Source organism: Carcharhinus amblyrhynchos, chromosome 12 (genome assembly GCF_965287045.1).
Source record: "Carcharhinus amblyrhynchos chromosome 12, sCarAmb.v2.hapA, whole genome shotgun sequence".
NCBI lineage: Eukaryota > Metazoa > Chordata > Chondrichthyes > Carcharhiniformes > Carcharhinidae > Carcharhinus > Carcharhinus amblyrhynchos.
The window spans coordinates 76833461-76860142 of NC_137335.1; the positions used below are offsets into that span (position 1 = coordinate 76833461).

Sequence of the window (26682 nt, forward strand, 5' to 3'; positions counted from 1 at the left end):
GTGATCTAGTTAATTGACTTGTTCGTGCAAGCATATGAGTGTTTTTTTAAATTCCAGCTTTTGGAGGAGATTATTTCCGAGGGTGCAGATTTATAATATGAGTGCACACATTTGAAATCCAGCCGATGATTGGACTGGCACTGCAGACGGAACAATGCTAAATATCCCGTTAGGCAATGTCAACCTCACTTCCTCGAGGAATAAGACACACAGAACACAGAGTCCTCAGGACCAGATATGTCAGAGTGTAATACATATATTGTGAATGTACAAACATTCTGCTTGATTGCATTCGCAATTTTCAGTATTCAATGCACCGTAAATCGTATGCACCCGTACGGGAGGTATGCAACTCGGGGCCAGTCTGACATATATATCCCAGCGAAGATTGCTTGGTTTGCTATGGAGATGCCATCGTTTCTTGTACCGGTGCTGTTACTTTGGCAAGCGGGCAGCCTGGACGGCATGGGGAGCAAATTTCTCACCTTCATGTTCTGTGGGCACTATCTCCACAGGTAAGTCTAATTGAAACTGCTCCTTGGATTAAACGTTAATGTAAAATAATTTGAGAACATTTTTTCTTTGTCATGGGCGAATAAAGTGCAAGTAAGAAAATAATTGAATTTCACATAAATATTTAGATTGTCATCATATCTCCTACACCAATAATTGTATTCAGCTCAACGGTCAGATTAAAGTTTAACGCTGCAGGTTTTAAAATGATCTTTTACTGTTTTGCTCCAATTATTTGGTGCCTTATTCAAAGTTACTCTAAATTTACTTCCATGGACTACGTTAAACTGAAGCCCCGTACACTCTCAGTTGGTTGGAAATTTGCCGAGGGGCTAGAGAGTTTATCCGTGTTTTGTTCTTCGACGGAACCAGAAGTTCCTGGAGGGCAGGCGATAAATGGCATTTGGCATTTTAGGAAAATCATTTGAAAATGTTGCAGAGAACACAGATAAGTGTGCAGTTATACATTTTAATAGGAAGATCAGAGCAATCACTTATTTCTTGGTTGCTGCGAGTCCCGGAGGGGCAGAGGAACCGCATGTATCTCGGAGAACTCTCAGCATGTATCATCAATCACTAAAAGTAATCACACAGGTTGGCAAGCCCATTTAAAAAGCAAACCAAGTACTTATTTCCAACTGAAAAGTAGGAAAATTGTGATAAACTTGTATCCTACTTTGGTTGGACCACACTTAGAGTACGGAAGTAATTCTGGGCAATAATTATAAAAATGATATAAAGATGCACTAGAAAATACCAGAAAGCTGTGAGCATACAGATTGTAAAAAGTCTGACAACACCAGGTTTTAGTCCAACCGATTTATTTGATAGTAAACTCACAAGCTTTCGAGGGGACTCCCTCTTCGTCAGGTGAATGGAGAGTTCTGGCCTCGGACAGAGCATATAAAGCACAGACAGATTACTGATTAGAATGCGAATCTTCACACCTAACCTGCTGTTCAAGTCCTAAAGTGGCCGACAATGTGTGTGGAAGGAGCACTGATCACAGCATACAGATTGCCAGGCCATGGGACCTATCTTCCACCCAAAATTCTAATGATGTGATCTTACCTGCCGTTCGTTCACTCCCACTGCAGCGAGGTCAGAGAGTTTGGCAGCCCGCAAAATCTCCGTTCACTGAGTTGAATGGTGGTAAGATTCCAGCCTAAGTGTTCACAGAATGTCTGAAAACTGGAGTGTTTCACACTCTGTCAATTTTTTGGCAGCCAGAAACTGGTATCGGGGTATTGGGACCCTCCTGATGAGTTCCACATCATGACCCTCTCTGTGGTCACCCTGCATGCCCCCAGGTGCTGATAACCCCTCTGCATACCCTCTGTTGCCTATCAGCCCCCATTGCTGAATATCCCCACTGCATGCCCCTCCATTGATGATCTCAGTCCCAGCATGCCCCCCCCACAGAAACTCCACCGCAGAGTTCTCCCCTTGCCCCTGCAAAGCTCCCTCTACCCTCCCTGCAGAGCTCCTCCCTACAGATCCCCCCACCCCCCGTAGAGCTCCCCTGCAAAGTTCCCCTCTTGCCCTTCTTCAGAGCTTCCCCCAGCAGATGCCCCCTTTGCTTAAACAGTTCTACAAAGAACAAAGTGCTTTAAACTTATTTTAAACAGGTTTTTAACAGGTAAAGTCTTAGCTTTCTCTCTGATGCTCCTTCCTCGCATTTACTTATTGTATTTACTGCTTTAAGAATTGTGAGGGAGTGATTATCAGGCAGTTGTGGCCCATCAGCTTTAATTATCAAGTGTCCACACGGTGAAGCCTTACATTGTTTGCTGGAGCAGACGAGGAAGGAGCATCAGAGAGAAAGCTAAGACTTTACCTGTTAAAAACCTGTTTAAAATAAGTTTAAAGCACTTTGTTCTTTGTAGAACTGTTTAAAGCATTTACTTATTGTATTTACTGCTTTAAGAATTGTGAGGGAGTGATTATCAGGCAGTTGTGGCCCATCAGCTTTAATTATCAAGTGTCCACACGGTGAAGCCTTACATTGTTTGCTGGAGCAGACGAGGAAGGAGCATCAGAGAGAAAGCTAAGACTTTACCTGTTAAAAACCTGTTTAAAATAAGTTTAAAGCACTTTGTTCTTTGTAGAACTGTTTAAAGCATTTACTTATTGTATTTACTGCTTTAAGAATTGTGAGGGAGTGATTATCAGGCAGTTGTGGCCCATCAGCTTTAAATCAGCGCCAAGTTTAAAAGGAGGCCTGGTGTAGATAGCGGGCAGCGTCGGAGCGGGCAGCGGAGTGAGAGGGAAGCAGAGTGAGCTATTAGGGCTTAATATCAAAAAGGGCTGGAAGGTAAAAAGGCCAGGTGGAAAGAACAAGGAAAAAAAAAAAAATTTTTTTTTCAAAACTACTACAGCAAAAAAACAAGGAAAATATTTTTTCCCACAACAAATTATATTGAATAATGGAGGGGCATGTGATGTGCGGTTCCTGTATGATGTGGGAACTGGTGGACCCCAGGGTCCTTCCCAGTGGCCATGTCTGTAGTAAGTGCAGGTTGCTGGAGGAGCTCCAGCTCAAGGTAGATGAGCTGGCCTCTGAGCTACAGACACTGAGGCTCACCAGGGGGAGAGAGGGTGTCATTGTCAATGGGGTGCAAGTGACATCCACCCCCCCTAGACTGTCTAAATCTAAGGGTCAGGAACAAAAGGGGGCTGCTGGGAGGAGGAAGGGGGGTGAGGAGCGGAGGCCTCAGCCTCTTAATCTGCATAACAGGTTTGAGGTTCTTGCTTCCAGTCTGGAAGAGGACGAGGCAGGTGAGGTTGGTGAGCAAACTGCACACGGTACAGTGATGCAGCAGGACATAGGCAAAGAGAAGGGGAAAAGGAACGTAGTAGTGATTGGAGATAGTGGGGTGAAGGGTATTGACACTGTCCTTTGTCACAATGACAAAGTGCACAGAAGGGTGTGTTGTCTGCCTGGTGCTCGGGTACAGGATGTCGCAGCTGGGCTGCAGAGGAATCTGGAGTGGGAGGGTGAGAACCCAGTTGTGGTGGTACATGTGGGTGCCAGCGACGTAGGCAAAGTGCGGACTGAGGATCTGGGGAGGGAGTATGAGAAGCTGGGAATGGAATTAAAAAGTAGAACCGACAAGGTGGTCTTCTCTGGGCTACTGCCTGAACTGAGTGCAGACGGGCGTAGGGTTGACAGGATAAAGGAAGTGAATGGGTGGCTCAGAGATTGGTGTGGGAGGAATGGGATCGAATTTATGGGGCATTGGCACCAGTATTGGGGTAGGTGGGACTTGTTCGGGCGGGATGGGGTTGGTCTGAATCGTGCTGGGACCAGAGTGCTGGCGAATCGAGTAAAGAGAACTGTAGACAGGGCTTTAAACTAATTAGGGGGGGGGAGGGTGCGAGGGTAGGTGACGCTACGAGGTCTACAGTTAAGGATAGGGTACAGGTAAGGGAAGAGGCTGAGGATGTCCCAAGTGGTGGCGTTACGGCAAATAGGGTCCAGAAGAAGGCTGGGATGAAAGCGCTTTATCTGAATGCACGAAGCATTCGGAATAAAGTGGATGAGCTGGTGGCGCAGATCGACACAAATGGATACGATCTGGTGGCCATTACAGAGACGTGGCTGCAAGGTGACAGGGACTGGGAGATGAATGTACAGGGCTATCAAGTGTTTAGGAAGGATAGGCAGGAGGAAAGAGGGGGTGGCGTAGCTCTGCTGATTAAGGACAGCATCAAGGTGGTAGCAAGGGATGATATCGGAGCCAAAGAGCAGAAAGTGGAATCGTTGTGGGTGGAGATTAGGAACAGCAAAGGGAGGAAGACGCTGGTGGGTGTCGTCTATAGGCCCCCGAATAATGATCTGGAGGTGGGGCGGGCTGTTAACGCGCAAATAAGTGCGGCGTGCAGGAATGGGACGGCAGTAGTTATGGGGGATTTCAATCTGCATATTGATTGGTCGACCCATGTTGGACGAGGTGGGCTCGAGGAGGAGTTCTTGGAATGCTGCCGGGATAGTTTCCTGGAACAGTGTGTGTTGGAGCCGACGAGGGAGCGAGCTATCTTGGATCTGGTGCTATGTAATGAGGCGGGTAGAATTAGGGACCTTGAGGTGAAGGATCCTCTTGGAGAGAGTGATCATTGTATGGTGGAGTTTCTGTTGCAGATGGAGGAGGAGAAAGTGGGTTCCCGGACACGTGTCCTTTGTTTGAATAGAGGGGAGTATGGTAGGATGAGAGAAGAATTGGCGAATGTGGACTGGGGGAGCGCGTTGGAAGGTAGGTCTGCTGAGGAGCAGTGGAGGATCTTTAAGGAGATCTTTCTTGGTGCTCAGCAGAAATTTATTCCGATGGTTAAAAAGGACAGTAGGAAGAGAGGTAATAAGCCGTGGATAACGAAGGAGGTGAAGGAAAGTGTTAAATTAAAAGCGGAGGAATTTAGAGTAGCTAAGAGCAGTGGGCGAGAAGAGGATTGGGAAAGGTTTAAATGTCAACAAAGATTGACAAAAAAGTTGATAAAGGAGGGTAGAAGAAGCTATGAAGCTGGGCTAGCACTTAATATAAAAAAGGATAGCAAGAGTTTTTATAAATATATAAAAAGGAAGAGGCTGGCTAGGGTGAACGTTGGTCCCTTAGCGGATGAGAAAGGGGACCTAGTGGTAGGGGATGGGGATATGGCTAAGGTCTTGAATAACTTTTTTGTTTCTGTCTTCACGGAGGAGGACGTGAATAATTTGCCGGGTGTTAGCGATGGAAAGGTGGTAGGACTGGAGGGTCTTAATGACATTACTGTTACTAGAGAGGTGGTGCGCGACAGACTGGAGGGGCTGATTGTGGACAAGTCCCCAGGACCGGATGGAATGCATCCGAGGGTTCTGAAAGAAATGGCGGAGGTGATAGTGGATGCCTTGGTGGTTATTTTCCAGACGTCGCTGGATTCCGGGGAAGTGCCGGAGGATTGGAAAACGGCTAATGTTACGCCGTTGTTTAAGAAGGGTGCCAGGCAAAAGGCGGGGAATTACAGGCCGGTTAGTTTAACGTCTGTGGTAGGTAAAATGTTAGAATCCGTCATTAAGGAGGAAATTGCGAGGCATCTTGAAGGGAATTGCTTGATAGGGCAGACGCAACACGGTTTCATTAAAGGGAAGTCGTGTCTGACAAATTTACTGGAGTTCTATGAGGATGTGTCTAGGGCGGTGGATAGAGGAGAGCCGGTGGATGTGGTCTTTCTGGATTTTCAGAAGGCGTTTGATAAGGTACCTCACAAGAGGTTACTGCAGAAGGTCAGAGGACATGGAGTTGGGGGTAGGGTGTTAGCGTGGATAGAGGATTGGTTGTCAAATAGGAGGCAGAGAGTGGGGGTCAATGGGTGCTATTCGGATTGGCGGTTGGTGACTAGTGGGGTGCCCCAGGGGTCGGTGCTGGGGCCTCAGCTATTTACCATTTATATAGATGATCTGGAGGAGGGAACCGAGTGTAGGGTGTCGAAATTTGCTGATGACACCAAGCTTGGGGGAAAGGCAAATTGTGCGGAGGGTGTGGAGAGTCTGCAGAAGGATCTAGATAGGCTGGGTGAATGGGCCAGGAAATGGCAAATGGAATTTAATGTTGGCAAGTGTGAGGTGGTCCACTTTGGTAGGAAGAATGGTAGGAAGGACTATTACTTACGTGGCGAAAAACTGCAGCAGGCGACGGTGCAGAGGGACCTCGGGGTCCTTGTGCATGAGTCGCAAAAACCCAGCCTGCAGGTGCAGCAGGTGGTCAGGAAGGCGAATGGGATGCTGGCCTTCATAGCGAGGGGGATTGAATATAAAAGTAGGGAGGTCTTGCTGCAGCTGTATAGGGCATTGGTGAGGCCGCAGCTGGAGTACTGTGTGCAGTTTTGGGCGCCGCACCTGCGCAAGGATATTTTGGCCTTGGAGGGAGTGCAGAGGAGGTTTACTAGGCTGATACCGGAGTTGAGGGGGTTGAGCTATGAGGAGAGGCTGAATAAACTAGGCTTGTACTCGTTAGAGTTTAGAAGAATGAGGGGAGATCTCATTGAGACGTATAAGATGATGAATGGGATGGATAGGATAGAGGTGGAAAGACTCTTCCCGCTCAAAAAAGACAGTAGGACTAGGGGGCACAGCCTCAAGATAAAGGGGGGGCAGTTCAGAACGGAGTTGAGGAGGAACTTCTTCACTCAAAGGGTGGTGAATCTCTGGAATTCTCTGCCCGTTGAAGTGGTGGAGGCTGCCTCGCTAAATATTTTTAAGAAGCGGGTTGATGGGTTTTTGATAAGAGAGGGGATTAAGGGTTATGGGGAGAGGGCGGGAAAGTGGAACTGAGCCACGACAGATCAGCCATGATCTTATTGAATGGCGGGGCAGGCTCGAAGGGCCAGATGGCCTACTCCTGCTCCTATTTCTTATGTTCTTATGTTCTTATGTTCCTCCCCTATCCAACAGAACTCCCCAGATTGCTTTCCCTCCATCATAGCCCCACTCCCACTTAGGTTTCATGTTCCTGACACTGTTATGGTGTACAGTGGGCAGTGCCAGGATGTCAGGTGGGCACTGCCAGCTGGCACTGCCCCATGGGCACTGTCTGGGCATGCTCCCAACCACCTGGGGGTTTCAGTGGCCTCTGGGACCGCAGCATGGCCATCATGTCTGGTCCCCATTGGTGGGATCAGCAGTGATTCTCGTTGGTGAGACCTCTCACTGACAAGGTGGGAAATGTCTGGACGGCTGGAAACAGCCATGCCAGATGCATTAATGCCATATAAAACATGACATTAATATTTAAATTGGCTTTGTACCCTTGAAGTTGCTTGCACCAGCAAAATAGTGTCAGGAGGATAGTTTTCGATACCTTCCTGGCTCAGTGCCCCATTAATTTCAAAAAAAAGGAAAGATTAGACAATCAAATGAGAGCAAAGGGAATAAAGGATTACTGTGGAAGGGGATACAAAAACCCCTCGGATTTTGAAGATTATTAAAACAAAGTAGCCTACTTTAGAATAGGGATCAGTGTGCCTTATATATACCATAAAGAATCACAAAGTGCCCCATAAATATATATATGTATCATGTGAAGATATTATCTGCATGGACGCATATATAATCATTGTAGAGAATTTTGAATATGTATTGTAGATTTGATGTGTATTTCCAAATGTCTTATAAGCTTGGCCAAGAGACAGCTTGGGGATAACGGGAAATGAGCAGAAGTAGACATGCCACATTCTTTGGAAATAATAAGGTATAGAATATATTCACTGTTATCAGAAGGAGGCCCTGCAGCTGCAAGCTACCAATGTTTTAAAGTGAATGGAAGTATTTAGCTTCTTGTTACAGTGAATAGAAGTATTCAGCTTTTACTGATAAAGGATAGCCAGCTGACAGAGGGAATGGCTCCTTCATTTCCATGGTTTGTAGGTGATGGGGGCGATCCTTGAGCCTACTGGATTTGCATAGGTATGGTCGCTATGGGGGAAAGAACTTCTGGGTCCAGTTGACCAATGAATTCCCAATTCTGCTAATAGGCAAAATGCTATCGGCCAAGGTAAATAATGTGTATTAATGTAATTGGATCATCCAATTTGGATGATAGGCTGGGCAGGAGAAATAAACCTTTGAAGAAGTATATCTGTCTTACATATGTACTGTAATGTCAGAGAGAAGTTGGAATCTTCCAGCTGTCTCTCTCCCCAAATGTGTATTGGTCAATAAAGAACATCTTTAACTGCATACTGACTTTTGTGAGTCTTTGTATTAGTTAAATTCTGCTTCATACATGGCACCAAAGGGAAGCCCCCAGTAAAATTCTCTTACGCTGACAGATTTAGAATAGAAAAAAATGGGAGGAGGCTTGAATGGGGCATAAATGGCATCCTGGACTGGATGTGTTGAGTAGCTTGTTTCTCCATTTATTCTCTGTAATTCTATACAGTGGCTAATCAGGAGTATTGGAAGCGGAAGAGCTCTGAGAAGAGTCATACGGACTCAAAACATTCACTCTGTTTCTCTCTCCATAGATGCGACCAGATCTGCTGAATTTTCCTGGCACATTCTGTTTTTATATCAGAAACAGACCAGCCAACGGTTTACACAATCTGTACTAATACTGGCATGAGCATGAACCAAACATTTTTGTGGTGAAGCTGAACTGATTGGGTGAACCCACCTGATTTTAATTTCTATGCAAATCAATGGAGAATAATATGAGGCAGGGTGTAAACCCAAAATTCCAACAGTTCCATGTTAATTCTGCCTAGCGTGTTAGGTTAAAAGTTGCAGAAATTTGTTTTGATTTATGGTCATGCACAACTGATGTTTTCTCTTTTCAGGACCATTAACGTAAAGATTTTTAAAACTAAATTTTTAAAAGATAATGTTAATAATTTAAGCTGCTTTAAAAATCTCGGAGGAAACAAACTCTGGCTTTCATTGATGGTGTATGTGAGCAATTTTGTGTCATACACCATGCACGTGATACAGGTGAGAACTCACATTGACAGTCGGATTGGAATTTCCTGAAATGGTGTAGCTGTGAAGCACGTTGTTTAACTGGTATTTCCACTCTTCATTTAATTCAGACTAGGGGCGGGATTATACGCCTTTTTTCGTTCCAAAACTGTGAAATCCTACTCCAAGTCAACAGACCTTTCCATTGTCTGCCCTCGCCTGCTCCGATTCCTGTAATGGGCTGGGCAGTAAACTTCTGGCCAAATTCATGTATGCCAAAGATTGATGGATAAATAGATCCAGCTATTGTTCAGTGAGGTCAAAAATAAGACCTTGTTCATGGCAAACTCAATTAATTATCTTTGAGATCTACCACGTGGCGCCAGAGTGAAAAGAAGACACTAAATGCCGCAACTTCAATTGAAGCTTGGGACAGGGTGGGGTAAGTGAGCTGAATTATCTGAAAACAACTTTCTAAAGCGCTGGTATATGAGTCAGCAAAAATTAATGTGCAGCTACTATGGGTGATTAGGAAGGCAAATGGAAAGTCATTGTTAATTGCAATATTAAAGGAAGAAAATTTTGCTCCTTTGGATAGTGCATTGGTAAGATCACATCTAGTGTACTATGTGCAGTTTTGATTTCCTTAATTAAACACATGTCATTATTGAATTCAAAGTAGTTCAACAAAGGTTTAATTGACTGATTCCTGAAATTAATGAGTTATCTTTTGAGAAAATGTGGGACAGGTTGAACCTCAATCCATTGGAGTTTAGAAGAAAGAGTGATCTTATTGCAACATATAAGGGATGATCTTCACAAGAAAAGGGCCAAAAAAAGTGCTGAACAAGCGTGGAAACAAGAAAGTTTCAGATCCATTGTTTGGATGAGTTTAAAAATGAAATTTTTGTTAAAAAAAGCAATCTTTTCCCACCAACGTGGGGAGGGTGTGGGGTCTAAGCTCTCCAGAAAGCTGACAGCTGACAGTAGAGGACAAAATTGCACATGAACAGGTCCCTTTATTCTGTGCAACAGAACAGGGAGACCTGTCAGTCGGTAACCTCGTCCTCAGTTATCACCTGCCTTCTTCCCCCCACCCGTTCCCCCCTCCCCCCTCAGCGATTGCTGACCTTCCCAGCTGATGGTGCTCCACCACAGAATCACAGAATACTACAGTGCAGAAAAGGCCCTTCAGCCCATTGAGTCTGCACCAACACATGGAATGCCCTGACCTGCCCACCGAATCCCACTTGTCACCACTTGGCCCATGGCCTTGAAAGTTATGGCGTGCCAAGTACTCATCCAGAAACTTTTTAAAGGATGTGAAGCAACCTGCCTCCATCGCCCTCCAAGGCAATGTATTCCAGATCGTCACCACCCTCTGAGTAAAAAGGTTTTTCCTCAAATCCCTCCTAAAACTCCCACCCCTCACTTTTAACTTATGTCCCATCATAACTGGCCCTTTAACTAAGGGGAATTGCTGCACATACTCAGTTTACAGAACACTGCTTAAAATGCCAGTCTTCTGTAAACTGAGTATGTGCCTTTATATGCCCTGTTTGTGATCAGAACTCCCCACTGACCTGATGAAGGGACAAAGCTGCGAAAGCTAGTGATGTTTGCTACCAAATAAACCTGTTGGACTTTAACCTGGTGTAATGAGACTTCTTACTGTGTTTACCCCAGTCCAACGCCGGCATCTCCACATCATGACATCCTTGGTGGCCAGGGAGGAATTAAAAATTTGGGGCAGAGCCCCTGCAATTTCCTCCCTTGTTTCCCATAACAGCCTGGGACACAGTTCATCCAGACCTGGAGATCTGTCCACTTTTAAGCCAGCCAGTACCTCCAATACCTTGTCAACTCTCCTATGATAATTTTTTCAAGAGCCTCACAGTCTCTCTCCCAGAGTTCCATAATGACCTCCTCATTCTCATGGGTGAAAACATACATGAAATATTCATTTAACACCCTACCAATGTCCTCTGCCTCCATCCACAGATTTCCCCTTGGTCCTTAATAGGCCATACCCCTTCCCTGGTTATCCTCTTCCCATTCTTGTAGAATATCTTAGGATTTTCCCTACTTTCACCAGCCAGAGCTTTCTCATAGCCCCTCTTTGCTGTCCTAATTGATTTCTTAAGCTCCATCCTGCACTTTCTGTACTCCATTAATGCCTCTGCAGACTTACTCCCTTTATACTTGTTAAAAGCCTCTCTGTTCATTCTGATTGTATCCTGAATGTCTCTGGTCATTCATTGTTCTCTGGGTTTGTAACACTTTCCTATTACCCTAGAGGGAACATGTTGGGCCTGTACCCTCTCCATTTCATCTTTGAACATCCCCCTCTGTCTTCTGTAAATTCCCCTACAAGTAATTTGTTCCAGTCTACCTTAGGCAGATCCTGCCTACTTTTGTTAAAATCTACTCTCTCCCAATCCAAAACTTTTTCTACAACTTGACAATTTCTTTGTCCATAACAAATTTGAATTGAACCATGCTGTGATCGTTATTAGCAAAATGCTCCCCCACCAGCACATTAACCATCTGTCCAACTTCATTCCCCAGAATTAGGCGCAGCACAGACCTTTCCCTTGTTGGATCCTCTACATATTGACCTAAAAGTTTTCCTGTATACATTTTAAGAACTCTACTCCATCTAAACCCTTAACATGATGGCACTTCACCTGTATATAGCCCCCCACCTCCCCCTCCGGTCAATCCCTCCATCCCTACCCCCGGGCCTGGGCAATTGCCACCCCCTGGCCAATCATTGGTTGCAGAGCGTGCAACTCATTAACACAGATTTAAGTATTATAATCAGAGGCTGGTCTTGATGGTTATCCCAACCTGGTAAGATTGCGAGAGGCAAGAAGTTGGGCAAGAACCCGATTTTTCACCTCTCATGTGATCTTAGCGGCTCACCCCGCCCATCGACCGGCATGACGAGAGAGTAAGGTTGCGCCCAAAAGATCCTGAGGGCACTTGATAGGTGAATGCTGGATTGTGAGAGAGACTAGATCCAGGGGGTACATTTTAAGATGGAGATGAGAAGAAATTATTTATTTCAGAGGGTCATGAGTCTTGTTCATAGAGTCATAGAGTCATAAACATTTACAGCATGGAAACAGGCCCTTTGGCCCAACTTGTCCATGCTGTCCTTTTTTTTAAACCTCTAAGATAATCCCAATTGCCTGCATTTGGCCCATATCCCTCTATACCCATCATACCCATGTAACTATCTAAATGTTTTTTAAAAGATAAGATTGTACCCGCCTCTACTATTACTGCTGGCAGCTTGTTCCAGACACTCACCACCCTCTGTGTGAAATGATTGCCCCTCTGGACACTTTTGTATCTCTCCCCTCTCACTTTAAACTTATGCCCTCTAGTTTTAGATTCCCCTACCTTTGGGAAAAGATATGGACTATCTACCTTGTCTATGTCTCTCATTATTTTATAGACCTCTATAAGGTCACCCCTCAGCCTCCTTCACTCCAGAAAAAAAAGTCCCAGTCTATTCAGCCTCTCCTTATAACTCAATCCATCAAGTCCTAGTAGCATCCTAATAAATCTGTTCTGCACTCTTTCTAGTTTAATAATATCCTTTCTAAAATAGGGTGACCAGAATTGCACACAGTATTCCAAGTGTGGCCTTACCAATGTTTTGTACAACTTCAACAAAACGTCCCAACTCCTGTATTCAATGTTCTGACCGATGAAATCAAGCATGCAAATGCCTTCTTCACCACTCTGTCCACCTGTGACTTCACTTTCAAGGAGCTATGAACATGTACCCCTAGATCTCTTTGTGCTGTAATTCTTCCCAACGCCCTACAATTAACTGAATAAATCCTGCCCTGAATACATCACCTCACATTTGTCTAAATTAGACTCCATCTGCCATTCTTCAGCCCACTGGCCCAATTGATCAAGATCCTGTTGCAATTGGAGATAACTTTCTTCACTGTCTACTATGCCACCAATCTTGGTGTCACCTGCAAACTTACTAACCATGCTCCCTATATTCTCATCCAAATTATTAATATAAATGACAAATAACAGTGTGGGCCCAGCACTGATCCCTGAGGCACACCACTGGTCACAGGCCTCCAGGTTGAAAAACAGCTCTCTACAACCACGCTCTGCCTCTATAAGCCAATTTTGTATCCATATAGATACCTCACCCTGGATCCTGTGAGATTTAACTTTATGCAACAATCTACCATGTGGTACTTTGTCAAAAGCCTTGCTAAAGTCCATGTAGATAACATCAACTGCACTGTCCTCATCTACCTTCTTGGTTACCCCTTCAAAAATCTCAATTAACTTTGTGAGACATGATTTTCCACTCACAAAGCCATGCTGACTGTCCCCAATCAGTCCTTGCATCTCTAAATGCCTGTAAATATTTCCTCCACTTGAGTGGTGGAGGCAGGGTCATTAAATATTTTTAACACTGAGGTAGGTGGATTATTGACTAGGGTATTGGGGATAGGTAGGAAAGTGGAGTTGAGACCATAATTAAAAGGGAGGGAGTGGCCTAAGGGAACTGCCACTGGATTTTTAGTCCAGAGTTCAGGGTATTGCTCTGGGGATCTGTGTTTAAATCCCACCATGGCAGATGGTGAAATTTGAATTCAATAAAAAATTGGAATAAAATTTGAATTCAGTAAAAAACTGCAAGTCTAATGGTGACCATGAAACCATCATCAATTGTTGTAAAAACCCATCTGGTTCAATAATGTTATTTATGGAAAGAAACCTGTCATTCCTACTTGGTCTGACCTACATGTGACTCCAGATTCACAGCAATATAATTGACTCTTAACTGTCCTGCCAAAAGCAATTATGGATGGGCAATAAATGTTGGCCCAGCTGGCACTTCCCACATCCCGTAAAATAGTCTCAAAAAATCAGATCAGCCATGATTTTTTTTGAATGATGAAGTGGGCTTGATGGGCCGACTGGTCTACTCATGCTCCTAATTTGTATGTTTGTATAATTATAGTTTACAGAAACATTGTAGAGTGCCGTAAAGAATAATTTCCAGCATCTGCATATAAACTAAGGATGGCAGAGTGACAAAAGAAAGGCCACTAGATACAGACAGGCTCTTTCTATTGGTTGAAACAAGGGATTATAGCCTCAAGATAAGGGGTTGACTATTTAGGATTGAAGTGAGAAGTTTCTTCACTCAGAAGGTAGTGAATCTTTGGAATTCTCTACGTCAATGAGCTGTGGATGTCCTGTCATTGGGTACATTCAAGGCTGAGATTCTGATCACTAAGGGAAGCAAAACATGTGAGGATAGGGTGGGAAAGTGGAACAAGAGGATCGGCTACGACATCAAGGGGCCTAATGGCCCACAGCTGCTTCTTTTTCTTATTTTCTTCAAAGTCTGCTGTCACCTTTCCCCCAGTACAGGATTGTCTGCTGGAGATTGTTGTTAATCAGAACATTTAGTGACTGGTATCCTCCTTCCTAATATGAAAGTGGCGGGTTCCTCAAGTGGAGCCTCCAGAGCCGTGCGGTTGTCATGCAAACCCTCCCATATCCAGGAAAGACAACAGGCCTTTGGAGGGTGATGAACTGAAAGACATGTAGTACTTTAATGAGGTTCGATGCTCTGTAGATAAGGCTTTCTGTCTCTTGTTGAATTCCTTACAACTCTTTGGGTGATGATACAGAGGATTCTAGCATCCTCCAGTGAGGGTGGAAGTCCCATTTCTAACCAGTTAAGGCTTGGAGCATTAAATGGCTGTGTGGCTGCTGTGACTGGTGCGGATGCATTCCCTGCCAACTCTTTGGGTGTCAGAGTGGGAAATGCTGCCATCTGAAAAATCCTGCCTTAACAGTCTAACAATCTAGGGACAATGGAAGAACTGAGGGTGGTGGTAATCGGGTAGAACTGAGTGTCACCATTTAAACGTGGAGACTAGTATTTCTTTGGATGACATTGCAGCATGGAAGTGAGAAATTGGAGGAGAAAGATCCTTGGTGAACCTTGTACAAATGGGAAGAGAAGCCTTTGTGAGTTATTCACTGCCTATGACCGGATAGGTAAAAATGGAACAAGGTGAATATGGTCCCACTTACCTGCACAGTCGGGGAGAGACATTGGAGGAAGATGATGGGAACAATTATACCAAAGGATCCAGAAAGGTTGAGAAGGATGAGAAGAAATAATTTAGTATTGTCCATAAGAGCTGCTGTGGCAGAGTCGCAACATCATTAGAGGAATTCAACTATGGGAAAGATAGGTACAGATTTGGGAGGCAACAGAATATTCAATGACTTTAGAGAGAAAGGGGAGACTGGAGAGTGAGTGGTAATTTGCAAGGTCCAAGAGGTCAAGGGTTAATCATTTGAGGGGAGACCTGATGACAGCAAATATGAAGGAGTGGGAGATGGTACTCAGGAAGAGAGAACCACTAACAATATCAGCTAACATGGAAACTTGGAAAGGAAGTTCAGTGTAAATAGGGTCAAGGGAACAGGAGATAGCTTTCCTGGAGTTAAACGAGAAACCAGAGAACACTGTGAATTCAGGTCTGGGGAAGGAAGCAACCAAAAAGGAAGTTTGGCTTGGTTGGCTAGAGGAAGGGAGAGAAGCAGCTGAACTGACCTCAGAGTTGATCAGCGCCTATCACTTGTCAGAGGTGAGGATGGAGGAGGCAGGATGAAGGAGACGGTCTGTAGTAAAGACAATAAGTCTGGGGCTACCATTGCATTCCACAATGATCCTGGATTAATGAATATTCAATTTTTACAGATGTCCCGATTGTGTTTTAAGTGGTCTTGCAACATCTGGCAATGAATGGCTAAACCAGTTGTTTTCTGCAAACATTCAGGTTGGTCTGTGCATAAAGCAATGTGGATGAGGTTCATATGAGACAGGATGATCTGGGTAAGAGAGAGTAATGGTTGCAAAAAGGGATTGGTGACAAAACTGGATGTGAGATTAAGCAAGAACGTTGTGCTGAATGGAGGAGCAGAGGCTCGATACCTGGGATTCTGAAAGTGCGATTGTACATGAATTGGAAAAGAGATGTTTGCAGGGACAAACACAAAAGAAAGAGGGTTGAGGAAGGTGAACGTGAGTGGAGAAAAACACAAGAAAGTAATCCAAGATGGCTTTATTTGTGATCAACACAATGAGAAGAGAAAGATCATGTATCATGACAAGGTCAGAAATATGGGAGATAACATTGATGTCAAGATTAAAGGAGGCTGAGAGAGAAGGGAACTCTTTGTTTTAAGAACAAAGAAGAGGACAGCACAGGAACAAGCCCTTCAGCCCTCCAAGCCTGTGCTGATCATGATGCCTCAACTAAACTAAAAAAAAAACCTTCTGCCCTTACTTGGTCCATATCCCTCTGCTCCCTCCCTATTCATGTACCCATCCAGATACCTCTTAAATGTTACTAATGTGTCTGCTTCCATCACCTTCTTTGGCAGCGCATTCCAGGCCCTACCACTCTCTGCATGAAAAACTTGGCCCACACACCTCCCTTAAACTTACCCCCTCTCACCATGAGCCTGTACTTCCTTGTAATTGTCACTTCCACCGTGGGAAAAAGCCTTTCATTATCCACCCTGCCTATGCCTCTCATAATTTTGTAGACCTCTATCAGTCTTCCCTCAGCCTCCAGTGAAAACAATCCTAGTTTACTCCACCTTTCCTCATAGTCAACTCTCTCGAGACCAGGCCACATCCTGGTGAACCTTCTTTGCACTCTCTTCAAAACTTCCACATCCTCCTGGCAATGTGGTGACCAGAACTGCACACAATACTTCAAATGCTGCCTAACCAAGGTTTTACATTGCTGCAACATGATCTCCCAACTCTTGCACACAATGTCCTGGCTGATGAAGGCAAGAATACGTTCTTAATCACCTTGGCCACTTATGTTGCCACTTTTAGGGAACTGTGGACCTGCACACCCAGATCACTCTGTTAATCTTCCTAAGGGTTCTGCCATTTACAGTATAATTTACACCTAAATTTGATCCTCCAAAATGCAATACCTTGCATTTGTCTGGATTAAACTCTACCTGCCAGTTCTGTGTCCAAGTGACCAATCTACCTATATCCTGTTGTATTCTTTGACAATCCCCAGGACTATCAGAAATTCCACAAATCTTTGTGTCATCTGCAAACTTACTAATTAGATCACCCACATTTTCATCCATATTATTTATATATACTATAAACAACAGCACTGGTCCCAGCACTGATCCCTGTGGAACACCACTAGCTACAGATCTCCATTCTGAAAAACATCCTTCCACTGCTAATCTCTGTCTTCTATAACCAAGCCAGTTCTGTATTCATCTAGCTATCCCAACCCAAATCCAATGTGATCTCAGTTTTTATACCAGTCTGCCATGTGGAACCTTGTCAAACGTCTTACTGAAGTCCATATAACCTATATCCACAGCCTCTTCCCTCACCAATTACCTTTGTCACCTCTTCAAAAAACTCAATCAAGTTGGGGAGACATGACTTCCCCACACAAAACCATGCTGCCTATCACTAACTAGTCCATTTTCTCCCTTCCTCAGAGAGAAGGTATGATGAATTGAGATGGATATTGAGATCACTGAGGATGTATTATTACTCACAGAGGTTGAGGGAGGTAAGAAATGTGGGTATCTCAGTGAGAAACTTGGCTTGGTACTTTCGTGTGTGTAGTGAATAATGATTTAAGTGAGAGGCTAAAGGGCTGGGATTAAGTGAGGAGAGAAGGTGCCAAAAGAATAGCTGGACAGACTAAGGTGTGATTTGGTGATAAGAGCCACATTGCTGTCAGGGTGGTCTGGGCAGGGCAAGTGACTTCAGCTATAGCTAGGCAGGGGGATTCCATTTCAGGGAAGGCGTTGTCACTATTCAGCCAAGTCATGAGATTGATACAGTCATTCACAATAAACTCATGGGTGGCAAGTAAATAGCTCTTTCAGAGGAAAATGTAGAGAGGAGACATGAGAGATGATCTGGTAGCACACACTACAGTATCAGCAGTGGGAGAGGTGAGTGGGATGGAAATGACACAAGAAAGATTAGTGCCCACTCTGGGTGAGAAGGGCGACAAGTGAATAGGATAAGGGAGATGGTGGGGTAGTGGTAATTCTCTGGGTTCAAATTCCACCATGGCAGTTGGTGGAATTTAAGTTCAAATGAATAAAACAAAATCTGAAATTGAAAGTTAGTCTCTGTAATGCTGACTATGAAACTTTCATCGCTTGCCATCTGTTTCACTAACACTCTTTAGGGAAGGAAATACAAAGAACAAAGAACAAAGAACAACCCAGCACGGGAAACAGGCCCTTCGGCCCAACAAGCCCGCGCCGCCGCATCACCCTACACCTATTCTACCCTGCGTGTCTACGAATAGAACCCCTGACTTAGCCAGATTCAGGGGAGAATAGTGTCAATTTGGTAAAACCAATCAGCCTAAGAGCACATCTTTGGGGTGTGGGAGGAAACCGGAGCGCCCAGAGGAAACCCACGCATCCACAGGGAGAATGCACAAACTCCCACAGACACAGGCCCAAATCCATGTATCTGCACAGCTAGCAGTGCTAGTCACCGAGCTGTTGCGGCGCCTGTCTACCGGTCCAGGATCAAGCACACACACCGACACGAAGTACTAGGCCACTCCCGGAACCTCCAAGAGTAGCCCACGCACGACCCACCGTGTGCATGCCCCTCATTTGACAACGAGGTGGACCTCCACCTGCGGAATAAAAGACAAAAACGTTAATCACAAGCCTGCCTTTCCGGTGTCTCCCGAGGTTCTAACCCTTATTTAATAACCCCTACCATAACCCTCCATCCTCGTTTCACTCATGTGCCTATCTAACTGAACCTTAAACGAGTCCAATGTTCCCGCCTCCACCACCCTACTCGGTAGCGCATTCCATACCCCCACAACTCTCTGCGTAAAGAACCTTCCTCTCATATCCAAATTATACCTCTCCCCCCTCACCCTTAAATCATGTCCTCTTGTATTTGTAACCAATCTAGGGAGCAGTCTCTCACTATTGACTCTGTCTATTCCCTTCAGTATCTTATATACCTCTATCATGTCCCCCCTCAATCTCGGTCTTTCCAAGGAGAACAGTCCCAGTTTCTCCAACCTTTCCTCGTAACCCAGCTCCTCCATGCCAGGCAACATCCTGGTAAACCTCCTCTGCACCCTTTCCAGAGCCTCCACGTCCTTCCGGTAGTAAGGTGACCAGAACTGGACGCAGTACTCCAAATGCGGTCTAACCAACGTTCTATACAACTGAAGCATTAGACGGCAGCTTTTAAACTCTATACCCCTTCCTATAAAGGCTAGCATTCCATAAGCCTTCCTGACAACATTCTCCACTTGTGTCGCAACCTTCATGGATTTGTGAACCTGCACTCCCAGGTCCCTCTGTGTTTCTATACTCCTAATTTGTCTACCTTTAATCACATAGCTCCTCTCTACATTATTCCTTCCAAAATGCATCACCTCGCATTTGTCAGGATTAAATTCCATCTGCCACCTATCTGCCCAATGCACCAACCTATCTATATCCTGTTGTATCACCTCACAATCCACTTCGGTACCCGCCAACCCTGCCATCTTGGTGTCATCAGCAAACTTGCTGATCACACCACCTACGCTCTCTTCCAAGCCATTTATGTAGACTACAAAGAGGAGAGGTCCCAGTACTGAGTCCTGCGGCACACCACTGGTCACTGGCCTCCAGCCGGACAAAGTCCCCTCCACAACTACCCTCTGTCTCCTATTACCCAGCCAGTTCTCAATCCACCTAGCTACCTGACCTCGTATCCCATGCGCCTTAACCTTTTCTACCAGCCTACCAAGACGGACTTTGTCAAACGCCTTACTGAAATCCATATAGATGACATCAACGGCTCTCCCATCGTCAACCGTTTTTGTCACCTCCTCAAAGAATTCCACCAGATTCGTAAGGCAAGACCTCCCTCTAACAAAGCCATGTTGCGTATCCCCAATCAGACCGCAACGCTCCAAATGCTCATACATCCTACCCCTAAGTACTTTTTCCATTAATTTCCCTACCACCGATGTCAAACTCACCGGCCTATAATTTCCAGGGTTATCCCTGCTACCTCTTTTGAACAGCGGTACCACATTTGCTACCCTCCAGTCTTCTGGGACCTCACCTGTGTCCAAAGAAGAGACAAAGATTTGCGCCAGAGGCCCAGCAATTTCATCTTTCACCTCCCTAAGCAGCCTGGGATAAATACCATCAGGCCCCGGAGCTTTATCCGTCCTTACGCTACCTAAAAGCCCTAGCACTTCCTCCCTCGTAATAGATATTTCCTGCAGCTGATCCTCAGCTCCCTCTAACAGACTGCACAATTCCGAACCCCTCTCCTTCGTGAATACCGACGCAAAGTATTCATTCAGGAGCTCCCCCATTCCCTCCAACTCAATACATATCTCCCCACTTTTGTCCCTAAGAGGACCAATTTTCCCTCTAACTACTCTCTTGCTCCTAATATAGGAATAAAATGCCTTCGGATTTTCCTTAATCCTACCAGCCAAAGCCATTTCATGCCCTCTCTTCGCCCTTCTAATTCCCCTTTTTAGCTCCCTCCTACTCTCTCTATATTCCTCCAGCGCACTCTCCGTACCCAGTCATTTTGACCTAACATACGCCTCCCTCTTCTTCCTGACCAAGTCTTCAATGCCCCCTGTAATCCACGGCTCTCTAATCCTACCTTTCCCATCCTTCCGCTTAACCGGAACATACCTCCCCTGCAACCATTTCATTTTGCCCTTAAAAGCCTCCCACTTGCCAACTGTGGACTTGCCAGCTAACAGTCCCTCCCAATCAGTGTCCTGCAGCTCCCTCCTAATCCTGCCATAGTTCGCCTTTCCCCAGTTCAGCACCCTCCCGTTCGGCCGGCACGCGTCCCTTTCCATTTTTATCCTAAAGTAGACGGACTTGTGGTCACTATTAGCCACATGTTCGCCTACCTCTACCTCTCCCACCTGCCCCGGCTCATTACCCAACACTATATCCAGTATAGCCCCTCCCCTAGTCGGACTAGTTACATACTGCTCTAGAGACCCTTCCAAAACACATTTCACAAACTCCTCTCCCTCCGTACCCCCAGCTCTAGGCCCCCTCCAATTCACTCCAGGAAGATTAAAGTCACCCACTACAACCACCCTATTCTTCCTGCACCTATCCAAAATGCCCCTGCAAATGCCTTCCTCCACTGACCTCGGGCTGTTGGGTGGCCTATAATACACCCCTAGCAACGTAATCTCTCCCTTTTTATTCCTCAACTCCACCCACAGTGACTCAATCCCTATCTCTTCTATATTGTCCTCCCTCTGCACTACTGTGATGCTTTCCTTGACTAACAGTGCCACCCCTCCACCTCTCTTCAACCCTCTCTGTCACACCTAAAACACTTGTACCCAGGAACATTCAGCTGCCAGTCCTGCCCTTCCCTTAACCATGTCTCTGTTAACCCCACCACATCTAACTGCCTCACAAACATCAAGGCCCTAAGCTCATCCGTTTTCCCTGCCACACTCCTAGCATTGAAACAGACACAGTTCAACCCACAAGTGTCCCTCAGAACCTCCTTCTCCCTGATACTTTTCCTTTCACCCGACTCTCTCCCAGCCACCTCCCCACCCCCCCCTCCCTATTAGTTTAAACCCTTCATAAACAGCCCAGCTAACCTCCCTGCTAAGGCATTAGTTCCCCTCCCGTTCAAATTCTCCCCACCCCTCCTGTACAATTGCCCTTCTCTCCTAAACACCTCCCAGTGATCCACAAAAGTAAAGCCCTCTACCCTACACCAATCCCTCAACCATGCATTCAGCTGCATGATCTCGTCATTCTTTGCCCTGCTGGTACTGGGCAACAACCCAGAGAGTGCCACCCTGGAGGTCCTACTCTTTAGTTTGGCCCCCAACTCCCTAAATTGCCTACGGACCTCTACCCTACTCCTCCTTCCTATGTCCCCCTCCCCTACATGTACTATGACCTCAGCCTGTGCCCCCTCCCCTTTCAAAATTCCCTCTACCCTGTCCGTTACATCCTTGACCCCTGCTCCAGGGAGGCAGACCACCATCCTGGAGTCACGCCTCTGTCCACAGAACCTCCTATCAATACCTCGGACCCTCCCGTCCCCTACCACTATCACCTTGCCAGCCCCCTTCTGTCCCTCTAAGTCAGTCTCCTCCTCCTGCCTATCTTTCTGTGCCCCTGTCGACGAACCATGGGGGGCCCCTGGGGAGGCCGGGGGACCCTGACTACTCTTCTTCTTCCTCTTTCCCCTCCTAACAGTCGTCCATCCTCCCTTCTCTTCAGCCCTTGAGACCTCCTCCTGCTCATGGTTCCCAGCCATTATCTCCTCGTTCTCCCTGACTAGAAACGCATCTTCCAGCCGCCCCTCGAGTTGCCTGACCCGGGCCCTCAAGCGCTGCAATTCTAAACATTTACTGCAGATGTGGACCTTGGGGACACGTGACACCACCAGGAACTCCCACATGTGGCACCTGACACAACTTACATTCCTCCCTATATTCCCTACCATGTCCCAACCTCCTGTAAGTGCCCAAAGGTAGAAATCTGTCACTCCCCTTCTCTAAGCCTACTCTTGCCTAAGCCCAGCGAGCCAAAGCCCTTCTCACTCAGTTCCCACTCACTCTGCTGCCCGCTCCCGACGCTGCCCGCTCTATGCTGCTACCCCTTTTTTTATACCCCCTGCTCCCCCTTAACGACTATCCCCTGGCCTAACTTCCGGTACGGAAGTAAACTACACTCTAACAAGCCCCGAGAACCGGAAGTACAGAAAAAAAAGCGGTTTTTTACTTTAAATCAGTCACTCACCACAGCCACAGCCACCAGGTTCAATGCTCCGGAGAACAATGAGAGGCCATTCTTACCTGGGCTGACCTACATGTGACTCCAGATCCACAGAATTGTGGTTGACTCTTTGGAAATGACCAAGGAAGCCACTCAGTTCAAGGGCAATTACAAATGGCCAACAAATGCTATCAGTGATGCCTGCAAGCCATGGAAGAATAAAGAAAAAAAGATAGGGCAGTTGGGCAGCTATTTGCAAGGTAGCTACTTTCAGAACAAGACTACAGAGGCACTGAGAAGAAATGTAAGGTTCTAAGAAAGAATCTAACTTGAGGTGAAAGTGGGATAGTAGGAAGGTCGAGGCATGCTGAAGGTTTAGGGTAAGAATTTGAGAGGACAGAGTATCTGAGAGGGAGGAAAAGAAAGGAAGCAGGAAATGGAGGTCTAGAAATTAAATATATTGGAAATGCAGATAAGGGCTTCCATATCCAGATCTCACCCATCATGTTTAAAAGTCCACAGAGACTATCTGACTCCACAAAAATCTGGCCCTTGAGTCTTACAGTGCCATAGAGAATGATAATGGAGTCAAGAGAAGAAACATGTCTTTTTTTTGTTTCCTCTCTTGCCCTGTTGACTCTGGAAGATTAAATCTTCTGTCATTCAAACTTTATTATCTTTCACCCTCTCACAGATATTCCCTTGGTCCCTGGCCCTTTGATCCCTTGCTCAAAACCTGTTACATTTCTAACCCTTCCCAGGTCTAAAGGAATGTTTAACTCTGATTCTCTCTCCACAGATACTACTTCATCTGTCTTGTGTTTGCAGCATTTTCTGTTTTTATTTCAGATTTCAGCATTTGCAGCATTCTGCTTTTTGGTTTACATTGAGAAATTTATTATTGTCCTCAGCTGTGCTTGTGTCTTTCATGTTTTCTTCATTACAAGCTTCTTGTCAAGATATTTAGTAAGTTTTTTAATTTATTCTACTTTATAAGGACATTTATCTATGCAGTTAGAAACAATGGATGTCCAACCCCTCTCCGTTTCGTTCTCTCTGGTTCTTTATTCTGTACTTTAAATGGCTACCTTCAGGGACACAACATGATCTACTGCACTCAATATGATGACAACTGGATAACTGGCTTCAGATTTATCTCAGGTAAACCTAACCCTTTAAATGTTCCACATTCACAATATTGGACAGGGATCCTCATTATGTGCCTTAAGGCCAACAATGGTTTTTGTGAACTCAAATTTCAGCTTGCAAACAAAATATAGCTTTATCCTCCATGATGATTCCCCCTTGAGCTCCCTTGCACACCAATTGTGCCCACTATCTGATCTCTAAATTGGTCTTGAATGTTAATATGGGTGACACTTCGGGGATCATAGATTGGAGGGTGAGAATGTTCAAAATGTTGGCAAAAAATTATTGGGACCACACTATTGGCCAATGAAGTCATGATATCATGGGTTGCAGACATTGGACTAATTTTGGCAAATTTTCTGAACTAAAATTGGCACCATTGTCCTTACAGAAAGACTGAATTTGACAGGGCTTGTGGCATGGAGAAGATGGCAAGCAGTGTTGATGTGGGGAGGGTGGAGATTAAAATTAATGAGGTTGGTGAGGAGAAATTCAATAATTCACAAATAGTAATGGAGTTTGATCCTTATCAGCTGTTGAGTCTGGTGAGTTTGAGGACGGGTCATTTAATCAAGTAGGAGAGTGGAAACTGGGAACCCAACACCTTCCAACCTCTGCCCTGATTAAGTCTGTGGCAGTCCCACTCTGCTACAAATTGTGGCAGAGTGGGACTACCTTAAGTAATCAATTGAAGCAAAAAATTATTGGCTTCAATAATTTACATTTACGTTTCATTAGCAGGTTCGAGACTGAATTCTCCAGGCTTGCTACTGACTCCCCCCTCCACTACTCTGTGCAGTTTGACAAAACCAGATTTGGTTTACTTCAATGGTGTTTACTACTGTCAGGAGTGGTTCCCTCTAGAGAGATTTACTCCTGCTCCCCACTAACAGGGAGGCCGTTAAAGGCTCTTAAAGACCCCATTCTGCCGTTGCTGGTATTCATTCAGTTATCATCCAGGTGCCATCTTTGCCATTGCTAACCAACTGTTTCACAGAATCGTAGAATCCTACAATGCACAAGGAGGCCATTCGGCCCATCGAGTTTGCACCAACCACGATCCCACTCAGCTCCTATCCCCACAACGCCATGCATTTACCTTAGCTAGTCTCCCTGATATTAAGGGGCAATTTAGCATGGCCAATCCACCTAACCCTCACATCTTTGGACTGTGGGAGGAAACCAGAGCACCCGGAGGAAATCCACGCAGACATCGGGAGAATGTGCAAACTCCACACAGACAGTGACCCAAGCCAGTAATCGAACCTGGGTCCCTGGCACTGTGAGGCAGCTAACCAGTGTGCCACTGTGCTACTCTGTGCAGTTTGACAAAACCAGATTTGGTTTACTTCAATCAAGGCAGTTCTAAGATCACAGGCTTACAAGAATAAATTGATAGAATTCACCTTGTCTCGGGGGTGGGGGATTCTCCCCCTGATAGTGGGGAGGAGGGGGCCATTTTGCAGGGCACAATGGCCTCCATGAGTCTCCTCAACTAAGATTTCCAACGTAATCAGCTCTGTGCTGGAAATTAGCATGGAGCTGATTACAATATGGAAATCAGCATTTACATTTCATCAGTCGGGGAACAGGCAGCCCAACCCCGCTGAAGGAAGAGAGGCCATTGAGGCCCCCCGAGAGATCGGGAGTAAGGGAGGGTGCCCCTTGGGCAGCCTGGCCGCCTGGAGCAATTCCAGATGATTGGGGCCTATTGGGACTGGGCGGGAACAATTGGGGGGGACGATCAGTGGGGGGACCCACTGCCACATGGGGATGACTGGGAGAGGGAGGGAAGAGGTGATCAGTACTGGCCATCCGGATTGGGGTGGCGGTGGGGGGGTGGGTTCTGGTCAGGGCTGAGAAGGAGATTGGGGCTTTAGGGAAGGGGATTGGGAGATCGGGATTGTTGCAGGAGGGGGAGATCAGGAGATTGAGGGGCTGGTCAGGTTAGAGGTCAGAGCAGGCAGGGGTCGGGGACATCAGGGCTTGCCCAGGGACGTCCGGGAGGCCTGTGATCAGACTGGCCAGCGACCGGGAGAATGGCAATCCGGCATGTGCTGATCTCTGCGCTGACAGATCAGTGCATGCATAGTCTGCGTGGGTTTCCTCCGGGTGCTCCACTCAGCGCTATGCTGCCAGCCTTTTGGGTGGGAATCAGCCTTGCCCCTAGATTTTCACACTAGGGCACTCTGTGATGCACAGAGTGTCAGAGATTCATTCACACTGAAAAAAACCAGCCAGATTTACTCCCATTTTCCCGCACATTGGAGACTTAGAATTTTTTTGGGCGAATCCTGGTCCTGATCTTTCTGGATGGCAGAATAGGAAACAGACTTCACTTGATCTTACATGTTGATAAATAATTTATTTTTAAGTATATTATCCAGAGTAAGAACACATTTGTTCCTATTTCATTTCTGGACTATGATAAACACACTGTTTTTGTCTTTCCTATATTTTAGGCATCATGCTATATTTTGTGGGGATGTCCATTAACATTCACAGTGATTACATATTAATAAGCCTAAGGAAACCTGGTGACTATGGATATTACATCCCTCAAGGTAACATTTTCCACAATTTTGGAATAAAAATCCATAGGCATCAATACCAAATAATACAATTTCTTTACAATGGTACTGCCTGATATAAAATATTTACGTGCTGTGAAGTATGAAAATGGTTTGCCAGAAATATGCTGGTCTCGAGATGGTTGCACCATGCACAATATCCCAGAA

At 45.6% G+C, this 26682-nt stretch overlaps 1 protein-coding gene across 1 annotated transcript in view; it reads left to right on the forward strand.

The window, feature by feature from the left end:
* Positions 1–327: 327 nt before the first annotated feature.
* Positions 328–26682, forward strand: part of LOC145350474 (3-oxo-5-alpha-steroid 4-dehydrogenase 2-like) — a 34680-nt gene continuing 8325 nt past the window's right edge. The window contains exons 1-3 of the mRNA XM_080199674.1: positions 328–515; positions 23793–23956; positions 26407–26508. Coding sequence (XP_080055800.1) covers positions 328–515; positions 23793–23956; positions 26407–26508 — 454 coding nt within the window. The remainder of the gene's footprint in view (positions 516–23792; positions 23957–26406; positions 26509–26682) is intronic.